Source organism: Idiotropiscis lumnitzeri, chromosome 5, assembly GCF_059441095.1.
Source record: "Idiotropiscis lumnitzeri isolate Australia: NSW breed Sydney's pygmy pipehorse chromosome 5, RoL_Ilum_1.0, whole genome shotgun sequence".
Lineage (NCBI taxonomy): Eukaryota > Metazoa > Chordata > Actinopteri > Syngnathiformes > Syngnathidae > Idiotropiscis > Idiotropiscis lumnitzeri.
Window position 1 is genome coordinate 7,030,394 of NC_142395.1, and position 23,499 is coordinate 7,053,892.

Here is a 23,499-nt window from a genome sequence, read left to right on the forward strand (position 1 = left end):
CTCAAAGTTTAATTTTCAGAGTTTTCCCCTGTGAATCCAATCAGTTGAACTGTGACTGCAGTACGTGACAGGCAGGCCAGAAGACACGCTGTGACAGAGGCCTCAAATTATTCTTGGAAAAGATGACAAATGACCAAAAGCATTTTTCAGGGTTATATTTTATGTGGTAATTCAACACCACCATCCAATAAGATTGTATTTCTAAATAAACATAAAACATACTGGATTGCCATCCTGGCACTCAGTTTGTACATGATATATTGCACCTGCATGTGACAAAAATCAGCAAATTACACTGCAAAAAATGACTGTATCTACAAGTAAAAAAATTGCCAGCAAAGTATTGTACAAACAAATTGAATTACTGTAAAAATCTACTGCAACATATTACTGTCATTTTTTTTTTACAAGTTTTTACTGTATGAAAATTCCAATTACTGCAGCAATTTAGTGTAATCTAGTTTACAACTGTTTCTTTTATTCTAATAAATTACAGTAAAGTTGCCAGTAAATGCATGTAAATCAATACCATAACTTGTTGGAAAATGTTTTAAAAGTTAATAATGGTTCCACATTAGCTGTTTTGCAAAATATGCAGATAGTGAATGAAACAAATAACTCCCTGTCAGAACTGCTACAAAATACTTTTATTAAATTTCAAATCCAAATATCTAGATGCAACCCTGAGTCCAAAATATTAGCTGTGGTACAAAATCCCCTTCAGTGGTAGTAGTAGAAGCTGTTGGGCTTCAGTGGTGGTGCTCACACGGATCCCTTTACTGCTGGAGCAATATAAAGCACAACTTAGAAAACTTGTTAGCAGAGGAACAAACAGCAGGAAAAAAGAGAAAACTTTTATACATCCCATTTAAACACAATTCCTACAAAGTGATCTTTTCCAATTTGGTCCAAAAATGTAACCGAATATAACTTTCTCTACCGACGTCAACATAACCTCACCTTTTTTCCCAAATGCCCGTCTGCAAATGAGTACATAAATGAATGTTACTACTTATAATGTTGCTGTTTATTTGAAAAATGTGACGTGTAGACGATGCAATCTGCCAAGTCAAGTCAAGTCAATTTTATTTGTATAGCCCTTAATCACAGACAGTCTCATTTTGCCCTTGTGCAAAATGTTACATCTGTCTCAGTTAACGCGATGGAAAATTACCGTTGATGAAACAAAGTTACTCACCAATCGGCTGAATTTTTAGTCTTGCTCTCCTAATATCCTCAAAATTCTAACCTCGAAAATCAAAATAATATTTACCTGTAATTTATATATATACATATATATATATATATATATATATATGTGTATATATATATATATATATATATATGTACGTATATATATATATATATATATATATATGTATATATATATATATATATATATATATATATATATATATATAATTAACCGCAAAGTTATGCAGCAGGTTATTGTAAATTGTTTTCATGCATACATTGTAAAATAACAAAACAACAAGTTACTGTAGGTTTTTTTTTGTTACAGTTACAATTTGTTACGGTGTACAACTCGACACACTCAAGATGTCAAAATTATCCAACCCAGTACAGGTAGAGATGAGGCCAGAAAAATCAGCCGACCATTGCACATCCCTTGTCATACTTGAAGGAGTTATTCTAATACAACAAATTTTGAATGTGATGCAAACTTTCCAAACCAATCCTCATTTGAAAAAGTATATTGAGGTACGATGAAAGTTTATTACCAGGGATGTCGAGGGTGGTGTGCTGGTTGTGGCACCTTACATACCAAACTCCACCGTTCACTTGAAGTGGCTTTTCTGGTCGCAAGGGTGGTTAACTAGGGCACACATATTTTCGAAAAATATTCCACTGACTGTTTGTCAGCATGTGCAGTACATGTGTTATAAAACATTTTAAACAGTTTATTGGTGGTAGAAAGACAAACAGCAACATCTTGTGCGAGCGCACAGTCCAACTCCCTGATTTGGCAGCCTTCTGCGCAATGCCGAGGCCCGCGGCGAGGAGACTCCACTTCTCCGTCCTCACCATCGCACAGATGGTCACTACGCAGGCTGTCGGCTGTGTGTAGGGCATTGCTTCTCAATTATTTTCTGTTGCGCCCCCCCCAAGAAGAAAACAATTTGTGACCCCTCCCCACCATCCACTCTCCTCCACAGCTAGAAATGAAAGCATTTGTTTATAAAATAGTTATACACACACCTCAGCATAACCTTGTATTATTTTTTTTACATAAAGAAAGAGTTCAACTTACAAGAATAATCTTTTTACCATTGTTTATTAGACTGTAAAAGAAAATATTTTAAGTGCATCAATTTGCCTGAAATTTAAAAAAATAATATCCTTGTTTAAGCATTTAAACATTTTTGACAGGCTTGCTGCACCATTTGCTGCTGAAAATAAAATAAAATAAAAAATAAATAAATTGACTTCAGCCGCATTAAATCAGGAGCACAATATATATAACACTTTAACCTGCAAAACATTAATGAATAAAACAATCTGTGCTGATTTTTATTTAATCCAATGGGCAATGAGAGCGCCACTGCCAACTACTGGAGTGGATTGCAATTACACTTTATTGTAGTATGGCGGAGAAAAAAAGCACGTTCCACAGGGTCACACGAGCCCCCCTCAGCATCGCACCGCGCTCCCCCTCTATTTGAGAAGCACTGTATTAGCCTGATGGGTCGGCCGCTGTGTTACTGTTCAACTGGATTCCACATCAGCTGTCTTCCGATGCTAGCTGTGGCCGTTAAGGTAATAACAGTCCAGTCATTTTGTGTTTCCCAAGTCTTAACCTTAACTTAACTTGATAGCGAAATACAATACATATAACGTGTTAGACATGTTTTTTTTATGAGTCTAAAATCTAGTCTACTTTTGTAACCTAATTATCAGATATGTTGAAGAGTGAGGAACACATGCCCAATGAGACAAAGTGTGTCTACCAAATTCACAAGCACACCGAAGTAGACTACCCAGGTGCGTGCTACCTGACCCCAAACACGGTAAACACACTTTTTAATAATAAATAACACATATGCTCTGCCACAAAAATACAGTTAATGCCGGTTTTTACAGCAAAAATAGCCCTTTGTTTGTAAGCTTGACTTTATTTTTTTTCTTCTTCCATGTAAGCAAAATTCCATGCTTTTTCTTTTTGTTTGTTCCCTGTGGGGTTTTTTTGTGTTTGTACTTTAGTTTGTAGTTTTTACTTGCTTCACAGACATTCTCACTTATGAAAACGTTTTAAGTCATTTGTTTTCATGTTATTTGTTGAATTTGTGAATTATCTGGAGATACTTCCAGAAACCTTACTTAGAAATCACCAAAATGCAATGTAAAAGCACAAAAGAACAAGCTGCATTTTCACAATATTCTCTGAAAGAAACATGCTCATTATACTCATATGACTGTGCAAATGATTCTTGTCCTTGGGTGAGTGCACTAAGTTTCTGCTCCAATCACTCCATTGGACCAGCACAGTTTGAGAACCGGCTGAGAGTGTGCCAGGTGGTCATTGCAATTTGCAGCTCAAAGGTCCAGTGAACACAATTGAGGTGGGGATGAGGGCTTTGTAGCAGCAGCAGAAAAGTTCCGGATTTTGCAATGAAGGAGGTTGCGAATTTAAGTTCCATTGTCATAAGGAGCCACTTAGCCTCTTAAGCCTTTTTAACTCACCTTGGTCATTCTTCTGATGATATCTATTGCTGCACTGAAAACAACCTTACCTTTTGAAATTCCTTTAAATGTCAGCATCTTGCCCGTCTTCGCATGAATAAAACAACGAAGCAGGGATATTTTTCCCTTTGAATCTAAGCTAATATAAATTATTATTAAAAAGAAATCAGGGCTGTTGGTATTTCGAAGTTTTATTGCCAGCAACTTACTTTTGTTGTTATAGCTAACTTGAGCACGATTGATGCAATGAGACATTTATTTCAGTGATTGGTTTTCTGTAAAAATGTAAGTGCCTTTTTGGGAAACATTGTTGAAAGTCTAACTTTCAAATAATTTGCCCTGTATACAGGATTCGATGCAACCGTACTCGATTCATGTAGCACTTCTGCTGCCAGTCAATAGTCTTGAATAACGCCCTTTGTGACCAGCAATGGGCGATATGGGCTAAAATGCTTAAAAAAAAAAACAAAAAACGATACTACGATATTCTACAAAAAATAATATAAATGTGCACTTGCTTCACAGAACAATTATGGGTAGACAGCATTGGTGAACAGTAGCGCTTGTTTGTATTTTAAATTGCTTCATTCATCTTCTGCGTAACGTACAACAACATTGTATGACAATATTTAACAATGAAGAACTCCAAATTATGTCTAGAATAACATTGATTTTTTGGGGGAATATTTATTTCTCCTATTGTATTGTATTGTATTCCATTACGACAGATATCATCCCATTTTGAGCTGCAGTAAATACTGGTGTCAACTACGAAATCAATCAGAATGAGAAAAGGTGTTTACTACAGCAGTCAGAATGGGAAAAATGTTCCATTCGTTTATTAATGAAATTCAAATAAAATGATTATGGAAAAGACTGCTGAGATACAACAAGGTATATGTTTTTTTGTCTTTAGTCTTTAACTTGTTGGGTGAGGCTGCGATGATGCGCAACCAATCAGCTCACAGCATAAAGCCACTCATTCTCTTATTGGTTGATCTCGCGCCAGGAACAAATCATGCACCTTTGTATGACTGCTCGTGGGTATGTCCAATGCCTCTGTCAACTCATATTGAAACAATATGGCTGCATAATTTGATGTGATTACTTACATTTAGCATCAACCTGTTACTACTTTAGGTAACGAAAAGGTGCTGCTGATTATTATAAGAACAGAAGACAAAGTACAGAAACACACAAAGTATTTCTGTGAGTATACGAATTATTTAACTTCATGCCTCAGGAACAGCAGGGCCTGTAATGTTAATCTTACATTTTGCATTATATCTTTAACAGTTGTCTTTTTAACACTTATTTAGGTGCAATTCAAACTGCAATACTTCATTATTTTGCTACATTTACCCTCTGTATTTGAATACATTGTTTGCATTTAAACTGAATATTACAGAACTATCACGCTTTATTGTAATACAGAAAAAAAGTGTATGTTCCTGAGGGGCAACACCCCCTGGCATTGCACAGCGACCCCCAAGGGGGTCCACCCACTATTTGAAAAGAACTACATTAAAGGCAAGTTAAAAATTCAAGTCACTGTGACACTGTCATGGTCTGTGTTTGTTGATTTTGGTTTTTGATTTGGGTTCAGTATTTTGTTTTGATGTTTTTCCTTGCGTTCCTTTGGTGTGTCTCTCGTTAAAGCTTATTCTGTCCACCTGTGCTTGTCGTTCACGCCCTAGTGTTGACCAATCAGCTCCCTCCAACCTTTGTGTCTTGTCCAGGTGTTCCTTGTTGTCTTGTCAATTTGTATGTATCTACTTCCCTGGTTCCTTTCAGTCTTGACAGTTCATTGTCTCCTGTCCATGCCAGTTGTCTGTTTCTCCTGTCATGTTGTCAAGTATCTTTTTTCCAAGTTCATTTTCTAGCATTTGTCTGGTTACTTTGATCCGTGTTTTATACAAAATTTTTGCTTTTCCTAGTTCTATGTTTACCTTTTAGTTTTCTTTCCTGGCTTCCCTGCATGTGACTCCTCCACCTCAATCCTCCACCATGCCGAAACCAAAACCTGACAGACAATCTTGTAATGACAATCTATACTCAATACTTAGTGCGGATTTATATGCATGGGCGGTTACAGACAAAGGCGCTCTCGTGCCAAAGCAGAGGCAGCTGAACAGCTGGTGATCTGCTTTAACCTCAAAATGATTATAGACGCTCTATGAATATAAATTCCCCACACTGGGGAGAAGAAATTCAGTCTGATCATTGTAATTGAAGTTAACCATCACCATAGAGTTGATATTGTTATAATCATGGCTTGGAATGAATCAGATAATTTAATGATGGTTAAATTTTTGGAGGGCAAAATTCTCGCTAATTTAATCATCAAGAATGTCCTCTGTCAGACCTTAATGACTCCAAAATCCTCTTAGTCTTTAAATCTGGCAGGCCAGGTGGATTGCTTCACACACTTTCTTTCTGGGCAAATGACAACACCAACTCTCTAAAGGCAAGGTGATTGATTTAGTGAACGTTCTATTTGCCACTTCCAATAGGCGGTATAGGTGAGCAGTCACCAAATTTTCGTGAAGTACAAACACTCTTTAAAATTGCTGAGAAGAAAGGGTAAATCAACCAAGCAAAGTCCATTTCTGACGAAACCGCTGCAATAACCGCACCCATACTCACTTCTCCATTTCTTTGCAGTCTGTCATCTGTCATCACCCATCACTGATTACTGTTTTGTGATAAGAGCCACCATATCAGTTAGAAGCTTGGCAAGAATGATTTGTCAAATTTCAAGCCTATTTCCCATCGGCTGAAAGCAAAGGGGGTAAAAATGGCATGCGCATTAGTGTTTCTCGACAATTATGGTTATAAAGAAAGTTGCTTTGAGACTTGTTTATTGAAAGATACTGATGCGCTCTGTACTACATATTACCACTGACAAAAATGATCCTTAAATTATTTTCTGGTTTCTTGCATAGAAGAAAATCTTAAATTTGTTTTCATTCATCAATACTGCCCAGTGGGCATTTCGGGTTACTTTCATCTAAGTTTGTGACACATTTGCTCGAATCCTTGACCGACCATCAGGTTCACAGCTCCACATCCAATTTACTGCTTTTTGCATCTGCCTGACATGTATGGTGTATGCGATGATGGACCATTGTCAGTCTTGTTTCCATCCTTTTTATTGGGGGGTGTTGTTTAATGTGTTTATAAATCAAAGCTGTTTGGAGTGTAGTGGTTATCAAAGTTTATTTTCTGCATAGATATGCATAATTGCAACAGGGTTACATAATGGGAACTTATTAAAACAATACAAGTGATTATCTCATAAAAACATAGATATGAATATTTAACACAATTGAGTTGCCAGGCCCGTTCAGAAAATGAATGGCCTGCCTTTGACTTGCAGTATGAGAACATTTCATCAGCAATCTTATTTAGCACATTTATCTAGCGCAGCTCTCCGCAGATCACGCTGTTTTTTGCACCACGGACCGCTTTTTCGTAAGGACATATTTTGACAGACTGGCAAAGCTTCTGCGCCGCGACAAGGAGGTAAACATCTTTCTAATACTTCTGCACACTGCAGTGATAATGAGTAAGATTTATTAAATTAACGGCAACTGAGTTTACTGCCTGCAGTGCACTCAACCACCAACATTGTTTATTATTATTACTATATAGGAGCATCATGATTTTTTTTTTTAAATAATTACATTTTAAATGCTTGAATAGATGAAAAATGTATTTAAAGGCTCCTACAGTTAAACAGTTTTGAGTTTGTTTTTTTGGCTTAGGGGTTAATTTTTTTTTAACACTCAGTACACAATGCAGTTTTATGTTGAACAATTATTATTTCTGACATGAAGTACGTCATGAGGAAAACAGGATAAAAATCAGATGAAAGCAACTACACAAATTAATAATCTTAGAATAAGATAGTGTAAACTTTCTAACATGACGAATGGATCAACTTCTATCCTTTAACTCGTTTTAAGCACCAGTTTGGTTTGTACACTGGTGATTTGAATTCACTGATTGTCCTCTGAATGAATGTGCTGTGAGGAGTTTGAATTTGATCATTGCAGTCAGTTGTGAAGACATGAGGTCGCAGGTAGAGGTTGGAGCGAAAAAAGTAAAAATAGAAAAGGAACAAGGTGGGCTAGTGTCTCTTGTGCGACGGGTGGGTGTGATGTATCTGGCTGCTGACGCATCCGGCCCTCTTCACAGGTGCACTGATTGAGGAAAGAAAACTCCGGTGGAGTAGCTCCATGAGCATCCTCTGAAGGGGTAGTGAACCAGGCCGAGGAGCAGTCCACGGTGGAAATTCATTTTGTCCCACCCGATCTCATAGTGTGGTAGGTCAGACTGTCATTTTGTGGGACCAGATCCATATAAAGACCGTCGATAAAAACGAGTAGCTTTTGAGTCTTGTATGGGCCTAAACAGGATGTGTGTGGGCACACCATTCTCAAATATGTCAGCACACATTGTTATGTTGCCCCCTTGCTAATCTTGGACATGTGCCTTGGCATGCTGGCCAATGATGTCTGTGGCCCTTGGCCAAGTTGAAACCAGGCTCATCAACAAACACAAGGATGTGAGGTATTTCACTCTGTCAGTTTTCCTCTTAAACGAGACCCAGTAAATCTGTTTTATGGTTATTTGATGTTTCTGCGATATCCCAGTCTATTGTGGAGATGCTGATGGAGGTGACATTTTGGAACATAACATTGTATTGAAGGATTGCATCTCAGGTCGGTCTCATTGTGATAGCATTTTAACATGATCATGTTATAGATCTCTTGTTCTTGTTGTTCATTGAGATGTTTTCCTCTGCCACCCATGCGAGGTTGTCGTCCAATCCCAGAAATTCAAGTCAAAGGACTACACTCTGTGACAATTTGCAATGTATGTCTTATGTATTTGAGTTACCAATGTAATTTATATTGCTGGATTATTTAATTGTCAGAATCAGAATGCCCTTTATTGTCATTGTACTCAGTGTGCAAAGAGATTAGAGAGCTCCCACTCCAGTGCAGTACAACAAAAAAATAATTAAATATATAAAGTAGATTAATTAAAGATTAAATAATTAAATAGAAAATAAATACAAAATTGGATGAATAAAAACACATTATGTTGCTGTTCTACAAGATAAGGGTAGGTGTGTGTGAGAGCACGAGATCAGGTGAACTATGAATCATTAGCTGGAGGTTAAGAAAAAAAAAAAGAAAAACACTTGGTGCAATAGTAGCGAGCAAGTTGAATAATCCGACAGCAGGCAGTTGCCGCCGAAGTCCTTTTAAAGTCTACTGATGAGAATGAGAAACAGGTGCAGTGCCGGAGGACACGCCCCCACCTCCTCAATTCCGCTGAGACTGAAAAACAAAATAAAACCATCACACACATGGTCTATACGTGTTGTCTAAATTCCACCCGGGACAGCATGGTATCTTTGTGCTACTCTTCATCGTTTTCTACCACTACGCATCCTCACGCCTCCTCCTCTTCTTCCGCAAGCGGGAAAGTGCCCTTGGTCATCATTCACAATCATAGACAGTACTTGTTGAGTAATTAGGAACAAACTGATTAGTCATCTGTGGTGTCAGAAACTCCCCCTTCGTTCGTCAAGTTCTAATTTCCAATGACAATTGTTGTCATGAATGTAGAATTTACATGTGGTGATCATGGTAATATGTTCTTGACTAATTTGGACAATTGAACAGACTTGTGCATAGGATGACTCGCACAATAAAATCACATTGACATGTTTTGTCGAGAACAGTCGACTGTCATTAGACTGATAACGAACTAAAAAGTTTCGCTCAGCAAGACAATTGGAAAATGGGACATATATGGACTGATTGTTCTAACTGTAGGCTTATACATAACCATTTTTTAAAGATGGGGAACACTTTATTTGAATGTGGGTTCATTAGACTGTCGTACGACAGTAATCATGACATGACACCTGTCATGAACGTGAATGAATCCTTATGACAGACGTCATTAAGTGTCATTCGGTAAATTATGTCACTTTTGATGCAAAGTTGAGATTGTTAAAATGTCTTCTGCTGTTACTGATACACAGAGACCAGACGGGGTCCCTCACATTTGCCATCAAAATCAGATGTGATTAAGGTGTCATTTAAATATAAACATCTATGATATACACACAGCAATACAGATTGAGTTTAAGTCGTCAAGAAAAAAAAAAAAAGGTAATTGCAAAAATGACAATACAGATTCAAATTGAAGTGCAGTATTGCAGTGCTTTTACTGGGCAGTTGTAACAGGGTGATTGTGAGGACAGTTTTTTCCCCCCTCTCTTTAATTTATATCCCTCTGAAGATTGTACAATTTAATGAGCCTTGAGTTTCTCCTGATGCTGTGTTATCAACGTATAAATGAGACGTTTACCTTGCTTCTACAAAAGCTTGACCATAGGCACCATCATCTTAAAGGACATTGTCTATATTGAATGTCGGTAATGTTCTATAAACACAGTTAATTTACATAGCATTGTTTTATTTACTTCCAGATCCACTCAAGTTTAATTAATTCCCTCTCAGACTGATGTCTCATTGTGTGCATGTAAATAGAGAGGCATTCACGATGGCACAAACACATGTGAAGAATGCATTACTGATTGATTTGGTATGCCTTACCTTGCCCTTTCAGGAGTACATCTGAGACGCATCGTGAGCGTGTCTCTTTCGCTCTTCATATGATCTGCATAGGTGCAAGATCTCTAAAACTGGACGCACAATGTAAATGTAACCTCTTATGTCCTGTTTTAAGTGGAGTGACTAACTTTTGAATCAATCAAACAATTTCAAGTCTGTGAACGATATACTGTGTAGACTGCCAAGGTAAAAAAGGAATGAATAACAACTTCCAACAAGTTCTACAACCATCAGCTAAATTTGAATACAGTCTATTTGCCAATACACAAAGATGCTTGTACAGTGCAGCACAGATGAATTGAAGTTCCAAATGTCCGAGCTGTTTCCCCTCAATGGACTTGAGAAAACTGCAAAGCAGAGCAGCCAGTAAAAAAATAAAATAAATAAAAAATACATGTTACAAATGGAGTGGAACAATGTTTAAATGTTTCGGCAATTTGTATCAGTCTCTTCATCACTACCCCTGACTTTCTTTTTATCTTGGTTTCGTTTGCATTGTTGGAGGACCCAAATGCAGGAAAGTCAGACATGACTAACTTAATAGGTGATTCAATTTCAAGAAAACAAAAAGGCAAACAAGACAATGGGAAAACCCCAAAAATATTAAAGTTCAAAACAACACGGAACATAAGAAACTAAACAAAGACTAAGACAGTGACTTAACTTGACATAGTGAGACAGGCAGGAGGACAACGAATGTAGACATGGACAATGAACCGACAAGAACCGAAAGGAAGCACAAGGAGAAGTTACAAACTCCATTCAAGGTCAGAACCCGGATACAAACCTCCAACCCAATCGTTTTCTTGGATGTGGCAGAGATGCTGCTTGGAGCGCAGGAATGAACAGGAATCCTCATAGATGGGTGAAAATGGAATACTGATTTTTAACATGATTAAAAGTTAAATAAAGTTGATTTTGCATGATATATGCCTATTAATATATGTTCACATGCACGTTAATCATGTGACTTTGGAGTTTTTACTAAATTTGCTGCTGCATGGCAGCTAAAATGATGCACACATTTCATCGCCTTGCATTTCTCTCCACTACTGCTAGAGGGGGGGTGGCAAGGAAGATTAACATTTCTATCTCTTCCCTAATTAAAAGCAACAGATAATCTTTTTTTTTTTTTTTTAACAAACCACTCTTCATTCAACATGAAGCAATTGATGCAATCTAATGATGTGGAATTCTTGATCCTGGGTCGACCCTCCTTGTCTTATTGTTGGACTTTTTCCCCCCTCTAACTCATTACAGATGTGAGATTTTAGTCTTTTGTCCCACAGCGGCACGCTCCATGAATATGCGCTGAGCTTCAGTGAATTATCATCAACCCCTTGAGTATAAGGATGATTATATCTATTGAGAAGCTGTTTCGTTTTCTTTCTTTCTCTCTGTCCACTCTGTTCGAGGAGCTCAGTGCATCTGCTGGCTGCGCATGAATGTTTAATACATTTAGCCCCAAGCTGTGAGATGTCAACGGAATCTTGCTGTTTTAAAAATTGCAGTTTTTTTTATTTGGATCTGTCATTTTAAATTCTCTGTTATGGCCAGATTCAATAATACGCTGGTGAAGGAAAGTTTTGACGCACATTCACCATGGGTTGAAGTTGATATGTTGTTTGGGCTTCATTGGAACTCGCTGTTTTGTGGTTGTGTACAAATGTTACTTTAGACACTGCTCACACAGTTAAAAATCCTATTTTTCTAACTCAAATGCAATCCCACTTTCATTGAAGTTAGGACACCGTGTAAAATGTAAATAAAAACAATACGTACAATAGTGTGCAAATCATGTTCAATGGATATATTTAATTGTGTACACTCCAAAGACAATATATTTAATGTTCAAATAGTCATTAACTGAGAATTTATGGCTGCAACATGTTCCAAAAAAGCTGGAACAGGTAGTGAAAAATTAGTTGAAAGTTGAAGAATGCTAATCAAACACCCACATCCCATATGAGAACGGGCTAATTAGGAGCTGGTGCGTGCCATGATTGGGTCTAAAGGGAGCTTCACTGACTTATTGAGTCATTCATAAGCAAAGATGGGGCGAGGTTCACCTTTTCGTGAACAACTGCATGACAAATTTGAGAGGAAGAGAACCATCCAGACTGTTATGGATGAAAAGTTCAAAGGCCAGTGTGACCGTCTGTGATGGTATGGGGATGTTTTTGTGCTATTTACTTGGCTAACTTGCACACCTGTGAAAGCACCATTAATGCTGAAAGGCACATACAGGTTTTGGAGAAACAGATGCTGCCATCCAAGAAACATCTTTTTTTATGGACGCACCTGCTTATTTCAGTAAGACAAGGTCAAACCGGTTTTGCACATGTTACAACAGCGTGGCTTCGTAGTAAAAGAGTGCGGGTACTAGAATGGCCTGTCTGCAATCTCGACCTGTGACTTGTCCCCCATTGAAGTGTAAAATACGACAAGAGCGACCCCAGACTGTTGAACAGCTGAAGCTGTACATCGAGCAAGAATGGTAAAGAATTCCACCTACAAAGCTTCAATATTAGTGTTCTCATATCCCAAATGTTTATTGAATGTTGTTAGAAGAAAAGGTGATGTAACACACTGTTAAACATGACCCTGTCCCAGATTTTTTGGACCGAATTGCAGCTATAAAATTCCAAGTTCACAAACAAAGTCACATTTTTTACACATCCCAACTTCAATGGATATGGGGTTGTATAATTGATTCTTATGGGAAGGTGGTTGTCAGGTTCGCCGGTCGGCGAGAAGTGGGTGGACCCAAAATGCGAGGAAGCAGGGCTAAGGGTAACTTAAAGGGAATTTATTTAACAAAACAAAACCAAAAGGTAAACAAGGTACTAGGACAAACAAACGTGGCAGGGTGCAAAATAACAAAGACGAACTAAACGTGACTAAAGAGAACAAAAAAAACGAGGAACAAAGACAGTGACAAAGACAGTGACAAAAACTAGGGACAAGAGCGGGAGCGAGAACATGAGCGTGAACGAGATCAGGGAGCGGTCGTGACAGTCCAAACGGAGCAATGCACCGACAATGAGTTGTTGGAGTGAGGTGTTCATATAGTCCAGTAATTAGGGGAGCAGATGGGCATCAGGTGTGTGAGGCTAACGGGGAACAGGTGCGTGGCTGGTGGGGAACGAGTGCTGAAGGGAAACGCCCCACTCAGCTGACCAAATAAACAGAATGAAGACATGGCAGGGCGGTGAAGAAAAACAATAACAAAAACACTGAGATGACCAACACGGGTCATGACAGTGGTGGGTTAAATCACGATCACAACAATTGCAAAGGCCACTACGCAACAACATTGAACTACAGGGCTATTGCAAAAGCCATAATGGAAGTGGCCGAAACTCCCGTGGGATGGGACGCCAAGCTGGAATAGTGATACAAATAAAGTTGTTGTTTTATTGTTGGAGTTTGTGCCACTGCAGCAATGTCAGAAATGATTTATGCTGTTTTTCCAAATGATTTATTTGTGATGTCCGTGCATACAACGGGCTCAATCTGCACGAGAGGACAGCTGTCCTATTAGACGTTGCTGATGTTGAGTTAATGTTAAGCTAAAACGAGGCTGAAGCGCTAGATTACAGTTTTGATAAGTGAAGTTGGAAAAATAAGCTGCCATTTATTTCCATCGTGCTTTTCAAAGTACTGTAGCCTCTTCAAAAGACACAATGTCAGACGTTCATTTAGTTATCTCCTTTTTTTATTTTTGCAATATGGCTACTGTGTGCCGGAGCCAATACCAACTCCGAACAACCCGTTCCGTCATCATTACACACAAAGTTGACCAAAAGCAGTTGCATTATACTGTTGGGTCAACTTCCATATTTAATTATCATCTTTCATGTTCCCCCACTATGAATCAATTATACAACCCCAATTCAATTGAAGTTGGGACGCGTACAAATTTGACTTTATTCTTTGTAGCAATTGATCACAATTATTCCCTTTCACTATGCTCTATATGTTTCCTCAGAATCCCTTTTTACTCTCAGTATTGGGATTACAATATGTTCAGACATTTTATAGTTCCAACAGGGATGACAACCCTGCAGTCATTTTTCCAATAAAATATTCAAATTGCAGTTGTTTGAGTGAACTATTAAGCATTGAGAGCTGAATTTGAGACCTCGGCTTTCAAATGTTTTACAATCATCTCGCCCTGGCTTGTTGCGCCGCCATAAACGGTTGCTGGAGGAATTATTCAGTTGGTAGATAGGTAATAAATGAATCTTCAGAGACAAGCCCTTTAATGTTCATATCCATACCAGTGGGAAATTGCATTCAAACTGTGCAGCACACATTTGTGTATGAGGGCATACATTCACAGTTTATGCTCGTTTATGAGTCTGGAAAACAATCTTTTTGAAGGCCCGCCTGAAGTCTCGGTTAAAAATAGTGTAAATGATTGGATTCAGGCAACTGTTGCAGTAGCCGATCCAGAAAAAGAGGTTAAAAAGTGCATCAGGGATCGAGCATTTCTCTCTGCAGAGTGCTTGGAGACTGTAAGTAAAGAAAAATGGGAACCAGCAGAGGACAAATACTCCCATCACCACAGCCAGAACAAACGTGAATCGCTTCTCCCTCATTTGTGCCACTTTGTTTTTGGACAAAGACATCTGTCTGCTTCGGAGCGGCACAGGAGAAGGGAGGAGGAGGTGATGGGAGCTGTGATCCGATGACGATACCCACGATATAGACGCGCAAGATGGAGGCGGAGGCTTCAACCTGCTTGCTGCTCCCTCGGTATTCTTTCCCTCCTCCGTTTTCCTCTTCCCGACAGCTCTGCCGGAGAAGCGCAGCGAAGCAGGAAACAAGGAAGATATTTTTACGTCATCCTCCTGGCTCTTCTCCTCTAAGTTAATATTGTCCAACTCTTCCCTCTTGTGACTGCTGCTGTTGCTTTCGATGTTGGAAGAGCTGTGTCTGTTCTCAGGCGGTTGGTTGTCCGGCTTGTACCGCGATTTTCTGCACTTGGCTCCAACTCCTCGGATAGTCTGATCGGCCCCACCAAAGCAGGTCTCAGATTGGGATGGTTGTCGCTCCATCACATTTTTAGCCACAAAAACAGTGGAGGCTCTCTGTTTAGCAACACGGTAGATCTTACAGTAGACCAGTATCATGATGACTCCGGGTGCAAAGAAGGACACAAGACATGAGGAGAGGATGTACCACGTCTGGTTGTTGAGGAGACACTCCTGCCGCGGGGGGGATTTTTTCTCATTTATTAAATCCCAACTCCCCTCTGTGTGAGCCATGAGAAGAGGTGGTGAAGAGATGACGATAGATATCAGCCACACAACACTGATCATCAATTTAACCCGTTTGGGTGTCCGTTTGCGGTTGTAGCTGACGGCTTTCGTGACCGACCAGTAGCGGTCGAGGCTGATGGCACAAAGGTGGACGATTGATGAAGTGCAAAACAAAACGTCGAGAGCCAGGTAGAAGGAGCACCAAGTGGAACCAAAGTACCAGTAGCCCATCACCTGAAACGAGGAGAAACCAATTAGGACACGACAGTACAAAGGAAACTGAGTTTAAACCAACAACATGCCAGTAGCAAAAAGTCAAGTATTAGAACCAGTACACTTCCACAAACGTAAGATATTGCATTTGGCGATGAGGTGACACTCTCAACATTCTCCAGGTGAAAAAGAGGAACGCTCTTTGCTTGCTTTGAATGAGATCAAAATAGACGTTACCATCATGTTTTTGTAAGGAGTCGATTGGCTGAGATCAGTTTTATATAAGCACTAATTGTTTAGTCTGTTGTAAGAGAGACCCCAACCGAATGTTGGACAGCATCTGGCAATGGGCAGAAAGAAAATCGGAACCTTATATTGGAAGATGGAAGCTGGCAAATCAAATAAAGTCAAATTATTTTACAAGAAATGTTTGTCTAATTAGCATACAGGATACGGTATTGACCACAGGCATTGAGTGGCAACTATGAACAGGCTTTCACTTGTATTGTACGATCACATACAATTTACTTTCTAATGGCCTGTTAAAAATGTTGCCAAATTGGAATGGAAATGTGGTGCCAATTTAGAGAATGCCAACCTTTCTTTTACTCATTGTTAAGCTCTGCTAAAACAATGGTGGAGCATTTATGCCTAAACTGTCGCAGCTGAGACAAAGATCAGCTGAATAATCACAGGATGGTGAATCCAACAATTGCTGAAGCAAGCTGGAAAAAAAATTTCAATAATAGCTCAAGGCAGGCCTCAACTTTCACTAGAAAAAAAAAAGATAAAATGTGTCAGGCAAGAACAGAAATCATACACACCAGAAGACTAACGCATAGTAATATTCCTTCTACAAAATATGATAGGAGAAAAAAATCAGTCTGATGCAAATAATATGGAAGATGACTTAAGACAGTGTTTCTTTGGATGAAGACACTAATCAGAAATTTGTTTCGCCTCTACAACTATAACGTAAAACAAATACTTCACGTAATTGACACTGTGCATCACTTAATAGTAACATAACCAGACCTCAATTTGTTATAACAAAAATCCTGCAAATTTATTTCACAATAAATAGTGTGCCTTCTTGATGATCAGTTACGCTAGTCTGATAATTGGCAACTCAATAAAAATTGATAAGCAAACACTTTCAAATCTCAACTTTAAATTTATTTTTATACATTCATTTTCCATATCAAAATCAAAATTATTTGAGGGCATAGTATGCTCCAAAATACTCCCAGAAAGCCGGTGTAAATCTGATTTAAAACCACATTCTTCATGTGCAGTGCCCTCACTGCACACAGTTTCTTTAGTAAAAAAATGTACTCGACAAAAGTGTAGTGAGGCTAAATTTTAGATTCAAAATTCATAAAAAGCTTATTAATTGGAGGTGTACTCGTTTATGCAGAAACAGTTTAATACTAGAATTTACTGTCAAATAACGGTTGTAATGTTTACGTATTTGTAATAGAATGAATATTATATTTGTTTTGGATGAGATTAACAGATGAACATTTGTAATAATCTACCTGGATCTGAGTCTGGTCCGCTCTCTTCATGGTATAACTTATGTCGCTACTTACGCTGCGTTCACAGCTAAAGCCTGCCAGAAGTGTGAAATCTGGTGTTAATACGATGATTAGCACCTCAACCCTTTGACCTCATAACTGTGAAACTAAATGCACTAATCAGAGAAATTATGATGCAAAAGAAAGTGCGAGTGTGCAAGTGCATAAATGAATGTATGGAACTGATTTGTGCTGTGAAGTTGGAAAAAGTCCAAATAATAATAACCAGACGGTGGACAAAAGCATTTCATGGGTATTATTCAAAACCAAAATGTGGAGTTTTAAATGTGTGTTCTACAAATAAAAAAATTTAAATTATTGTCAAGAATAGTTGAAGAAATCAGTTAAACATAAAATAATTCTAACAGAAGGTATGGGCAATTGAAATAATTAGTGGCTTTGTCAAAAACTGTCAAGTCAAGGCCAGCAAATAGTCTGGATCGCAAGTCGATTGAAAATCATTGGTGCAATTTGAAGAAAAGAAAATTTCTTAAAATCTTCCAACTTCATATATCTGTCAGACAGATACTATTTAAGTGATTTTTTGAGTGAACAAATTTGGAAGAAATCAAGCTTGGGTGTGGTCATGGTCAGAGAAAAGATACTCAACTTTCCAAAAGCTGATTAGCTACAATAAATTCATGATTTAACAACGGAAGAAAGTATTTTTCACACTGGGCCTGGTAGCTTTGAATATTTTATCCTTAAATAAAATCACCATCAGCAAAAACAAGCAGTTCATGTTTTTTTGGGTTATCTTTGTCATATTGTTAAATTTGTTTGATTATGTTACGAATTAGTGGGGAAACGTTCCAAAAAGTACACATTTGAGAAGAGGGGAGATACTTTTTCTGCACTGTGTTTGATTCTTCTGCAGAATTGTCAAACACCTCCCCCCCGCATTTGGTGATGTGTGTGCTGCATGCACAACATACAGTACATGGATCCACACAAAGGGAAGTGCATTCATTGGCTTGATGATACGGTACTGTCTGAATCGGCTTATCCAACGATGGCTTTGTGGAAGCGCAATTGTGTTATCAGGAGTGATATTACTCTGCTCTGACTGCAGCTGGTAGGAAATCTCAAGCGCCTCCAATGACAGCAGAAAGAGCCAATAGATTTTCGAGTCAAATTTTGAGAAAAGCGAAAGAGGTCGAAACACTTAGTAGTCAAAAGCTGACAGCTGGTCGTCCACACTTAATTTTACGACTCAAAGATTCAACACACCTCACAGAGGGGGGGTGGGGTAAGCTGCAACACAGACTAATATCAGAGAGCGTCAAAAATAAGGTAAAAACTCATTCCTTAATGTTTGAGACTTTAGTTTAACGAAAGTATGTCACAGACATTAAAACTGGGGAGAATGTGGCATGTCTCAATTAAGTGACAAAAGGCAGTTAGCTTGCAGATATTCAGTCATAGTATGTTTGTTTTACCCCTAATATGGTCAGTTTTGTCAAATGGTAAAAGGACTGTCACTTGCATGGTGCGTTTCTACCGCCTTAACACTGTTTCCTCATTCACTTGCTGACAAAACTTAGATTACAATTTGAACGCAAGTGCTCTTCTCTTTGGCTGTCCAACTCGGAAGCATTCTCGAACACATGCCATGTCAGACAACGCCTCCTGGGGTCTCAAAATTGTGACGAGTGCAGATTTTGCTTTTATTGCACATGCCTGTTGGGCTACCTCCTATTATGTACTCAGGTTTAGTTGCAGTGATTCCATTTTACTACGGCTGACAAGGTTTCTCTCGCACGGCGACTGCAGCGACAATTGTTTGGACATTTCAAAAGATCATGTTTGCCCATGTCTCATGACCATTTAAAATGGCCTGAAATCGGTTGCCAGGTATCAAATTATACATAGCTTTAGAACACAATGATTGCTATTGCCTTGACACCTTTTGATAGCGTGGGTGAAAACATATTCCAATGCGATTGGGCATCTAGGATTTAACCGTTAGACCATGATTAAAATATGAGAAACATGAGGGACCCATCACAACATCCTGGCTCGACAGAACCTCTTTAAGTCTGCAGGAGTCACTAGCGCTGTCCCTTCATGGTCCGTCACCTTCTTCTTCTTTTCATTCGCCGCAGCGTGTCATCATTTTCAGTCAAAGTCTATCTTCTGTATTCTCCTTTTTAACACCAACTGTACTCCTGCCTTACCACCGTACATCTGCTAACCTTCTAATGTTGTCCTCATGCTTTCATTCCTGGCGGCGCTATCCTCATTGCCCTTCTATATATTTACTCACCAGCTCTCCTCTGGATGTGTCCAAACCATCTCAGACTGTTCGCTCTAACGTTAAAACATCTAACCTTGGCTGTCTCTCTGATGAGTTAATTTCTAAACCAATCCATCCTGATCACTCCTAAAGAAAACATCGGATTAATTTCTTTTCGTCTCTTGGGTGCCACCGTCTCTTATCCGAACATCATGGTTTACCTCACCACCGTCTTATAAACTTTCCCCTCTTCTGTTTTTTTTTCTAATAAATAACACACCTGACACTTTCCTGCAGCCTTTCTAACCTACTTGAATCTTCACTTTCCTACCAGACTCACCACTGTTCTGCACTGTTGACCTCCACCACTCGCTATCTCTTCACCCTGCTTCCTGCTCCGCCCCTCTTCATCCACGCACATATATTCATCATTCCTCTCCCTTTCAGAGCTTGCCTCCACCTTTCTAAATGTTGCGCCACCTGCTCCCTGCTTTCACTGCGGGTCACAGTGTCATCTGCGAACATAATGAGAAACAGTTTCTTCCCAAGAGCCATCTCCATTCTAAACTCACACACACACACACGACCACCCCTACCTTGCAGAACAGCAACGTGATGTGTTTTTATATACCCTATTCAGTATTATTTTCCATTGCACTAACTATTCTCTTATTTATCTAATTTATATATTTATCTGAATTATTGTTGTATTGCACTGGAGAGGGGAGCTCTCTAATCTCGTTGCACACTTGAGTACAATGACAACAAAGGGATTTCTGATTCTGATAATGAGGATTCCAGTCAGCCTATCTATCACTATTTCAAAGAGGGAGGGGCTTAGAATTGATCCCTGCTGCAGTCCCACCACCACTTTAAACAACCCTACCCCTCATTCACACCTACAGCACATCTCACCACTGTTCGGCTACCCTCATACATGTGTTGCCTTATTCTAGCTTCTCTGCCACTCTTGAATTCCTTGTGCAGGTGCAAGTCCTCTCTGGGCACCCTATCACACGCAGGCTTTCTCTAAATCTACAAAGACACAAAGCAGCTTCTTCTGACCTTCTCTGTACTTCAACACTTTCCAGTCAAATAATGCACATGAGGTACTCTTTGTAGGCATGAAACCATTCTGTTGCTCACAAATACGCACTTCTGTCCTGAGTCAAGGTTCCACTACTTTGTCGCATGTATCAATTTTGGCCAAAGTTAAAGTATCTTTGACACTACAATAAATTACTGTATCTGAATAATCGGGTTGGTTTTGAAATGACATGAAAATTCTGATATATGGTTGAAAAGCTCACTTGTGTGCGGGCAGCGTGGGATCGATTCCCGCTCAGTGATGGCGTCTGTATGTTCCCTGCTCATTCCAAAAATGTCTTGTTTGTTTTCATGTTTGATACATCAGTTGAAGCTCAAAGACTAATTTTGTTATATTGTAATGATGATAAAATGTTTTTTTTTGCATCCAGTACTAACCAACACATCTCATTTACGTGAACAATGACGAAACAAAGGTAGAGAACCCACTCACAGATTCAGTAATGAGATAAATCCTATTTTTTTATCCTCACCTCATTGGCCAAGGAGAATGGGATGACCAACGTTGCCACCAGTATGTCCGCTGAAGCCAGAGACACTAGGAAAAGATTTTGAGGAGCCCGCAAGGCACGGCTGGTAAAGACGGCCACCACAACCAGCACATTTCCCACAACTGTCAGTAGGATGATGACTGTGACAATGAGCATGATGAGCACTGACGCTGCCTGGGAGTGTGGAGGCAGAGGAGCAGACCTTGACGAGGAAGAAGGCGCCTGACTAATATTTTCCAAAGAAGAGGTTGCGGGGACAGTGGCCATTACAGGTGAGAGCACATCTGAATCCATTCTTCTTAAATCACAGTTTTTGACCCGACTGCCTTATTCCAGTTTGGAAAACACTGGAGAAGAAAGAAAAATAATCCTCCCAAAATGTCTTTGAATGCGGAGGTGGTCCATCATGGTGGTGGAACAGTTATCAATTAAACAAATGATTAACATTGCTAGAGTATAGATTAGATTTGCATGATTTAAATTCTCACAGCCATTTTGTTTGAATATTTTAAACAAATAAAGTCATTACAAAATCCAGATGTTGACTTACGAATATCGTACTTGGTTCCAATATCACACACAACACAAAATACAACGCCATTCTTAAGTTGGAGTACAGTTGCAGTCCCAACAGAGTCATGTGGAGTGAAGAAAGCATCTCCCCAAAAAATCTTTGGAAAGGAGGAAAAGAGGAAAAAAATGGAAATGCGTTGGACAAAACTGGAGGAGGAAGAAGATGTAATAAATAAATAAATGTGATTGGTTGAAGCACTGAGAGAAAGTGCTGCCGTTTACCGATGCTCCACTGCTAGAATAAAGCGGGAGGAGAGAGGGTAAAATGAAAGAAGGAAAAGGAGACGCACAGTCAGGAGAGAGAAAGTGAGAGAGAGAGAGAGAGAGAGAGAGAAATAATATTCTAACACCCAGGAAATTGGCGAGGAACGAGAGGAGAGATGTTGGAATGACAAATGAAAGGACTCTGATAGCCGAGTATGGCACAGCTAGGAAGACAGAGAAGAAGGAAAAAGTAGACAAAAGAGGAAAATAAAATAGGAGAGGTGGCATGCAGAGTGGAGGGAAAACAAGTTGATGGAAAATGGAGGAGCTAAGTCAGGACCAAAGGGGGATAAAATAAAATAACAGAAAAATAGCAGTAATTAAAAAATGTAAAAAAAAGAGAAGGTATGATGACAATTAGACTCCATTGGACAAGGTCCAGGAGAGGGACTATGTGAAGGAATGTCAGTGAGAGGCAGAGGGCGTTCCTAATGTGACACTTAGGTAGCGTTTCATACAAAAGAAGTCAATTAATATTCTTTTTTAAATTTCTCTTTAATCTATAACATGCCCAATTAAAACAAGCAATTGGTACTCGTAAAGCATAGTTTAAATATAAAAAATATTATTAATATAGCATATTTTGCAATATGCATTAGATTAGATGAGACTGTGAAATGATTATCGGATGCAAAGGTGCTCCTTTGCATCTGATAATCATTTCACTGTATACTGCAGTTTAATACGGCATGCGGCAATATTATGTTGGGAGGGGAGAATGATTTTGAATTACAAGAATGTGTACTTTCATGTCATGTAATGTGTACTGATGTAAAGTTAAAAAAAAAAAAGTTAAAACGATTTCAATCAGTAATAAAATAAAAAATTGTGGCTGTCAAAATGTGTGAACTCTGGAGTTAATTTTAACATTTTGAACACAGTTAAATATTCAAACTCAGTTAACTCAGTTTTATTAACTTCAAAAATTTATTTTCATACTTTGCAAAGCCAAATTCAAATACTGGACCATATTAGCTGTACATGTTTAGCACATTGTCTCACAACAAAACAATGTGCTCAAGTTACCACTGGGCCTTGCAAACCAACACTGCTCGAGTGTGGTGATTGTGGGAAGAACTAAACGTACTGTAGAGGTTTTGAGAATTGTTTGACCGTGCCAGCGGCAAGAAGGCCCAAACAATTTAGCTCCTAGGATTATTTGCATGCACACACAAACCCGTCCAGCATGGTAAGCTGGCGGCTCAATTTAATGTTCTCCATCCAATTCAAATATGTTAGAGGAACTCTTCTGCCAGGGTCTTTCCGGAAGGTCCAGGCCAATCAGAGGCACTTTCCAATTCACCTTGACACCGTGTCTGCTTTGTGAGCTGACATTCCCGGCCAAAACGTGACATACCTTGCCAGTGTCTTTTCAATTCTCTGGTTGCTAACATGCAATTTTTACAACAT

General features: G+C 38.9%; 1 protein-coding gene across 1 annotated transcript; it reads right to left on the reverse strand.

The window, feature by feature from the left end:
- Positions 1-14,610: 14,610 nt before the first annotated feature.
- On the reverse strand, positions 14,611-21,993 carry LOC148336754 (alpha-2Db adrenergic receptor-like). The gene is made up of 2 exons (XM_088296421.1): positions 21,235-21,993; positions 14,611-15,862 (listed from the first exon to the last, which is right to left on the reverse strand). Exons 1-2 carry the CDS (start codon positions 21,544-21,546, stop codon positions 14,708-14,710), a joined length of 1,467 nt encoding a protein of 488 aa, XP_088152547.1. The 5' UTR covers positions 21,547-21,993; the 3' UTR covers positions 14,611-14,707.
- Between the last annotated feature and the right edge of the window lie 1,506 nt (positions 21,994-23,499).

Coding starts and splice junctions, on each gene's coding strand:
- LOC148336754 (XM_088296421.1), bottom strand. CDS start 21,546: ATGGATTCAGATGTGCTCTCACCTGTAATGGCCACTGTCCCCGCAACC. Junction 15,863..21,234: donor CATTCTCCTTGGCCAATGAG/GTGAGGATAAAA, acceptor TCCTCGTTTCAG/GTGATGGGCTACTGGTACTT.